General features: G+C 44.9%; 1 protein-coding gene across 1 annotated transcript in view; it reads left to right on the top strand.

Annotated features, from left to right (window-relative positions):
• Dirc2 (disrupted in renal carcinoma 2) overlaps positions 1–7618 on the top strand; it is a 73600-nt gene that overhangs the window by 30341 nt on the left and 35641 nt on the right. Inside the window, exon 3 of the mRNA XM_005344893.3 lies at positions 7252–7517. Coding sequence (XP_005344950.1) covers positions 7252–7517 — 266 coding nt within the window. The remainder of the gene's footprint in view (positions 1–7251; positions 7518–7618) is intronic.

The raw sequence follows: 7618 nt of genomic DNA, 5'->3' as shown, positions 1-7618 counted from the left end.
CTCTGGAGCTGGGGGCCAGCCGTTCTAGCCAATCAGTGAGCACTGAGTTCAGTGAGAGACCGTGTCTCAGAAGCAGTCAGAGAAGACACGTGACACAGGCCTCTGGCCTCCCTGTCTGTGCACATATGCACGTGCACACCCACGGAGTGCCTCCTGCCACAAACACTGCACAGTGTATCCACCTCTGCACAAACAAGGAAAAATTGTAACATACCAAGAGAAAGAGCAACAGTACCAAAAAGAAACGCAGTAAAAGGAAGGACTTTTGACTTACAGGTAGGTGGCAGACTAGATCCATGTGATCTGAACCTGTGACTGCTATGTTAATCATGAAGGAGTGCTATGGTTGAATGAAGTGATGCCTGTGCTTTGGTGAGTGTGGACCAGGTGTATCCTGAAGGGCCATTGTGACTGTGTATTGTGACTGTGTATTGATAGGAAGCAGGACCAATGGAAGGCCCGAAACTCCAACAGAGGAAAGAGCGCAAAAGTGCTTCAAGATAGCATTTCATGTAATCAAAGAGTTTCTGTACAGTAAAAGAAATGATCACGTGGAGAGAAAGGTAGTGTTAACTGTATATGCGGTAGAGGATTTGTGTGAGAACTCATAGCACCAGATGCCAACAAACAACCCAGTCAATTAATGAGCCAAGGAAATGAGCGGACAGTTCTCAAATAGTGAAATACAAATAGCCAGTAAACGTGGGGAAAACGTTCACTATAACGAGCCATCAGAGATGCAGATTTGAAGCTCCATTGGCATTCCGCCTCACCCCAGTCAGAACAGAAGTAACCACAAGTTCTGCCCTAGATGCAGACAGAGGGAACTTCACCGCTGCTGGTGGGAGTAAAAACTAGTCCAACCACTCTGGGAATCAGTGTGGAAGTTTCTCAGAAAACTGAAATAGAACTACCACGTGACCTAGCTATACCTCCTGCGGTGTTTGCCTTGCAGAGGTGCAGGCACATGTGTTTGCTGCAGCACCATTCACAAGAGCTGAGTTATGGATCCACTCCGGGTGTCTTTCAACAGAAGAATGGACAAGTGAGATTTACATCCATAGTCTGATTTTTCCGACATAGAGAATAGTGGAGTAAAGTTGTTTGTCAGAAAATGGATGTAACCATGGTAAACTAATGAAGTCATTCCCAGAAAGACACATGCCATATGTTTTCTCTCATCTGTGGATCCCAGTCGTTATAGAGACACAAAGCCACATGTGTACAGATGACAGGAACCAGAAGTGAAAGTGTCTAGAGAGCAAAGGGGACCGGTGAGATGGGGGAGGGGTAGACGAGGGTGGTGGAGCATGGTGTGTGTGTGTACTAAGTACATTATATACGTGCATACAAATGGTCTTATGTAACCTTGTATAATATGATGTTTTTAAGGAGGTAGGGCGTAATGGCACGTCCTTAGTTTGTTTGGGGCACATGTTATTCCTCCATGACCCTTTGGATGGTGATCTGAGAATGTTCTTGTAGAAGGCGCAAGACCAGGCCTTCCTGTCTCTAGTGCCTCATGGGTTGGCTATTGTCTGTTCTCCCATGCAGGCTTCGTCACTGTTGTCTGCATGAGATGGGGCAGCCACACAGCCGTGTTCAATCAGGGCCTAAAAGATGACATTTGGAGAGTCAGCCCCCAAAGCTCTGAAGCAAGTGCCCCCCTTCTTCATATGTAGGCTAGACGAGGTATTTGTTATAGGAAAAGAAAGTGTGAGGCAGCTTGCTAATCAGCTGACCTGAGAACGGGGAGAGAACCCCGGGTTGTTCAAGTAGGGCCTGTGGAATCGCAAGACTCTTTACCAGAACCCAAAGAGGAGCGCAGGGAGGTCTCAAAATGGGGAGCTGCTGGAAGCTGGAAAAGGGAAAAAAAAAAAAAAAGATTCTTCCCCCAAAGCAGCCTTGCCACACCTTGGTTTTCCTGAGAACGAAGGTAAGCTTCTGATTTTCCAAAGCGTGCAGTAAAAATAAAGAGGAGGTAATTAATTAAAATAGCAGTAGAAAACTAGTATGAGAGGCATGAATATGTGTGTGCACGAGTACGTGTGTGCACGTGCATGAGTGTGTAATGTCGGTGTGCAAGGTGTGCACGTGTGTGAGTGTGTAATGTCGGTGTGCACGTGCATGAGTGTGTAATGTCTGTGCAAGGTGTGCACGTGCATGAGTGTGTAATGTCGGTGTTCAAGGCAGGTTGAGGAGGCTCTGTCATTGATGGAAATGTGAATTACTGCAGACTCCTCAGCAGAACCTTGGGTGGTTCCTTTGCCTTACTGGCTCCAGAGAGGTAATTTGGATATTGGCTAATATTTACTTATGATGACTGCCACCAACAGTATTACTATTAAAAAGATAAGTTATCAAAAACTTAATGACAGTAGGTAAATGTTTTTATACATCTATCTTAAGATTGATTATGATAATGAAAGTAATGAAATGAGAAAATGCTTTTGAGGTACAAAAAGTCAAAATAATTTACTACATAAAACTTGTATATTCAATATAATATCTGTGATTGCCCCGCCTAATTGTTGACCAGAAAACAACTGGAAAAAAAAGATAGTCGTAACAGCCACCAAAGTGATGTGTGGAGTCTATGGATGAAGTTTTTCTTCTCTGCATTTCTTTCCGATTTTTTCTGCTATGAATGCATGTACTTAATCAAGAGGATGAAATAAAAGTTGGAAGAAAAAGGGTACGAGGCAGTGTGAGGGGATGCAGGCTTCTCTCAGACCAGGACTAAATCCATTTTCCTCCCGTATCTTGCTAAAAGGTTGTTGTATTGGGCCTTGTGAAACAGCCTGTTAGAATGATAAAGAGCCTTGTGGAAACTGAAACAGGTGAATGAGTGGTTCAGCAAAGATTATACCGCTAAGGAAGTCAGGAGAGCCCAGAGGCTGAGTCTTCTCGCTACCATTTCTCTGCTCTTTCTCTTGGTGTTAGAGACGTTCCTATGTTGAGTGTCTTTAGGGCCCAAGCTTTATGTTCTCTTCAGTGACGGCTGCAGCTGCCTTGAGCATTGCGGATACTTGGGGTGTTTGTAATTTAGTCATTAATTGGCCAAGTTGTTTAAAGATTTGGAAGTGTGTTAAGTTTTCATTTAAAAATAGAAGCTCTAACAAAGTGTCCAAGCTTGGGACTTTCCCAGGGTTTCTGTTTCTCCTCACCTAACTTCCCTTTTCCTAGAGTTAGTTCTGAACCGTTCTTGGGCTACAACGAAGGCAGGCTATTTCTAGCTCTCCTCCTGTTTTCAGTATCCAGTGAGTTTATGTTGATGGGAGGTTAACAATTGGGAGAATGTTTCTGAATTGTTGGCATATTAAGTCTAAGAGGTAAGTAATTTTTTTATGAACTCTAAAATATTTCATATTTAAAAATAGAATTTAAGTAAAGAACACTGGCTTACCCCAAGGAAATATCTGCTATGTTTTTAAAAATGTCAGTCTCTGGCATCAGCAGTGCAAGTCATACCCTGGGGGCTGGTAAAGTAGGGCTGCTCAGGATGGAAGTGCGCTGGGCTCAGTGCACCTCTTGGTCTGAAATCGCTTTTAGCCATAAAAATTTAAATGATAAAACATATCCTGCATAGGAATCATTTAGAAATCGTAGGTGTTTGTTCCATGATGCCAGAAAGCTAAAGGATGAGATAGCAGAATATCATTAAATGCAAACCGAAACATCAGGTACTTAGAAAACACAGAGTGTAGCTCTTGGGACTGAACTTGAGCTGTTGGCATGTTTTTTTTTGAAAATCTAATAATATTGGATAATATGAAAAGCGGTGCAGCTTTACTTGAGTGCCATTCTGCGTGTCCCTCAGGGCTTGTCCTCTCTGTGTACAGGGCCCTAACTGAAGGCAGAGGTGCCTAGGGCCGCTGTAGGATTCAGATCCCTCATGGTCAGCACCTTGCTAGCAAACCTTGACAGTCCACATTCTTGTCGCTGCTCTCCAGGTTTGTGGGTACAGAGGGGCCTCCATCTTACTCTCCTCACTGCTTGCTATGGAAAGCCTAATTTTATCCCATGCTTAAGAAGTGAGGTCTCATCCGTTTTCCACTGGCTTACAGTGGTGGGAGAAAGGAAGCCAGAGGAGTTGAGGTTGGTGACAGAGGTGAGGAGGCTGGGAGGAAAAAAGGGAATCCAGCTGCGCTGACAGACGGACGACCAGACCCCATCTGGCCTGCTGTTTCCAGTAAGGAAGCTTTACACCCTTTGAATAGCCCTGGGCAGCGCCTAACCATTCCTGCTGTGTCACGTGGCTTACTGGCCAGAAACAAATTTGCCTTATCTTCCGCCCTGTCCCTGCCCAGCGTGCTGTGACAGTATGGCATATTGACCTTTACAATGGCCTTTTTTCCCCCTTAGTATGGGGAGTGTGGTGGGGACAGTACATGTGTGTCATGGCATGGTTATAGAGGTCAGAGGACAGCCTGTGGGAGCCCTGATTCTCTTTCACTTGTGGTTCCCAAGGATTGAACTCTGACGTCAAGCTGGGCAGTAAGCACCTGAAGCCATCTTGCCAGACCTGATTTTGCTTTTTATGAATTGCTAAATTGAAATCTCTAAAAACGTATTGATCCCATGTATGCATTTGAGTGACTTGAGGATTTTGTTATTTTGGGTTTATTTTCTTTATTCGTTTTGAGACGGGGTTTCTGTGTAGCCTTGGTTGCCCTGGAGCATGTTCAAAAGACCAGGCTGGCCTCAGACTCACAGAGATCTGTCTGCCTTTGCCTCCTAAGTGCTGGGATCAGAGATGTGCGCCACCATACCCTGCTGCTGACTTGATGATTTTAAACAGTTTAGTTGCTTGCTAATTGTGCTTAAACAGGTCTACAGTGGAGAAGGTTCCACGTGATAGAATTGCTGTGGGTATCTTGGGATCTGCTGACTTTAGAGGAACTATTTCATCACATAAACATTTTGAATTCAATTCTTTACCTAGCAAATTATTTCCCTTACACAAGAGATCTTAACTTTTTTCGTCTTTGAACCTAGGAATATTAATGGCATTTAGAGCCATTTTCCCTCCAGATAATCCAACCAGCATTCATGGGGAGAAGAGCAGGCCTGGCTTGCATATTTCATTTCTTAGCTCCCTCATAGGCCCCTGCCTCCTCCTCCATGCTGGTTTATTATTTCTTTCTGCATTCAGGAAATGTTTTTTCTAAATGGCTTGAGATACCAGTTACTAGAAAGTAAAAAGAGAGAAAGAATTGAAAATGCATGCACTACTTAAAAAGCTCAGGTAGGAGAAGGTCACCTGCTGGGCCCCTCCCTCCTCAGCAGAGGCGCCAACCTGCCTTCCTTTCTTGCCCAGACTTCCATGAACACCGGATCGCTCTGGGATGTGAGCAGGAGTGTTGAAGGGGCCGAGGGTTTGGCAGCGAGAGGTAAGAGTGCTAGGTAGCTGATTTGGAAAAGTGACAAGAGAACAGTTGAGGACAGTGAGCCTGTCCTTCACTAACCCATGCAACATGAAACTGAAGTCAGAAGGGAGGGCGTTGGAACTGTGGGGCCATGAGGCCCTGGGTCCAGTCCTCAAAACACACACATACCTTTAAAAGGTCTCATTAGCCAAAGGTTCCAGGAAGTGCACACGGAGTCTAAATCTACCTCTCGTTAAGTACAAGAAGTGGAGTCTCAGTGCCCAGGGGGATTCAGACATCTAGTTGCTCACATGATCCAGACAGTGATGCAGGGGAATCATGGTCCCACCCTGGGGTTCTTAGTCTCTTTAGTAAAAGAGTTCAAGTATGGACTGAAATGGAAAACATTTTATTGTAAATCTCCAGAGCAGGCAGGCTGTAAAACTTCAGCAGCTGCCTGGAGGAGGCGATGGAAAAGAGAAGGGGAAAAGCATTGCCATTTGTACTGGCATAGAGGTCAGACACAGGGTGGACAGGGAGCCAACTGGTGCTTAGAAAAGAGATGGAAAGGAGAGAGAGCCTCACTCTAATAATTCAGCAAAGCAGGCAGGCTTACCACCTACATGGCTGCAGCCTTCTAGGCTGATGCTCTGGAGCACGAATTCTGGGGAGGAAAAGTTCAGTATCTCATTAAAGAACAAATAATTCCATCTGTCTCATTAAAGAATGAATGATTCTGCCTGTCTGTCTCTCTAGCTCCACCTAAGGTGCATCCACTGTCCCAGGGCTGGTCTCTAGGTGCGTCCACCGTCCTAGGGCTGGTCCCTAGGTGCATCAAGTGAATGAATGAACCAGCCCGATTGGAATGCTGGGTCTCCACCCAGGCTAGAGCAACTTCTCTCTGACATTAGAAGAGTCTTGGTGACTATTTTGTATATGGATAGCATTCAAAACTTGGCATAGAGTGGGCATGAAATATTGAGCTCACCTGAATCATTTCTAAGGACTGTTAATGAATGGCAAGTAGTCTACTAGGAAAAAACAATGCATTTTTAATCTAATTTTTGACTTGCTTTGTTAGCACCTTGGCAAGTTTCTTCCAAGCCTGGGCTCTCCTATTTTAACAAATTGAAACAATAATGGGTAAATGAACCAGGTGTCTTAGTCAGTGTTCTTCTGCTGTGAAGAGACACCATGACCATGGCAACTCTTATAAAGGAAAGCATTTAATTGGGGCTGGCTTACAGTTCAGAGATGTAGTCTGTTAACATAGTGGGAAGCATGGTGCCATGCAGGCAGACATGATGTTGGAGAGGAACCGAGAGTTCTACATCTGGATTTGTAGGTAGCAGACAGAGAAAGAGACACTGGGCCTGGCTGGAGCATTTGAAACCCCAGAGCTCATCCCCAGTGAAGCAGTTCCTCCAACAAGGCCTCACCTACTTCAACAAGGCCACACCTACTTCAACAAGGCCTCACCTACTTCAACAAGGCCTCACCTACTTCAACAAGGCCTCACCTACTTCAACAAGGCCTCACCTACTTCAACAAGGCCACACCTCCTAATAGTGCTACTCCCTGTTGAACAACCATTCATATCTAAGAGATCGTGGGGGCCATTCCTATTCAAGCCACCATGCCAAGGCTATCGCAGGTTCTTAGTTTAGTATTTGTGAAGTGAGTAAATGCACCTAGGTGCACTTAGTATCCCTCCCAGAGAGTCACCGTGCCATTGAGAGTGGCTCACCTTCTCAGAATGCCATTATTTTACATATACATTTTAATCACCATAGTTAAACTGCTGTTTGTTTAACAATATCCTTTTGATTTAGAAAATGCTTGTTTCAAATATCGTCCTGCCTTGTAACTTTCCTAATTCCAGATTAATCCACGGAGGACAGATATTAAACGGGCTGGCAGGTCCAACTGTCATGAATGCAGCCCCGTTTCTCTCTACGACATGGTTCTCTGCAGATGAACGAGCCACAGCCACAGCAATTGCATCAATGCTGAGTTACCTCGGTGGAGCATGTGCGTTCCTCGTCGGGCCCCTTGTTGTTCCAGCTCCCAATGGGACATCGCCCCTTCTGGGTGCGGAGAGTAGCCGGGCTCATATCAAAGACCGCATCGAGACTGTGCTGTATGCAGGTACTGTGGAGCTGTTTTCTTTTTTTATTTTATTTTTTTATTTTTGAGACAGGGTTTCTCCGTAGCTTTTTGGTTCCTGTACTGGAACTAGCTCTTCTAGA

The sequence above is a fragment of the Microtus ochrogaster genome, chromosome 2 (assembly GCF_000317375.1).
Source record: "Microtus ochrogaster isolate Prairie Vole_2 chromosome 2, MicOch1.0, whole genome shotgun sequence".
Taxonomy (NCBI): domain Eukaryota; kingdom Metazoa; phylum Chordata; class Mammalia; order Rodentia; family Cricetidae; genus Microtus; species Microtus ochrogaster.
This window is presented reverse-complemented; position numbering and strand designations above follow the sequence as displayed.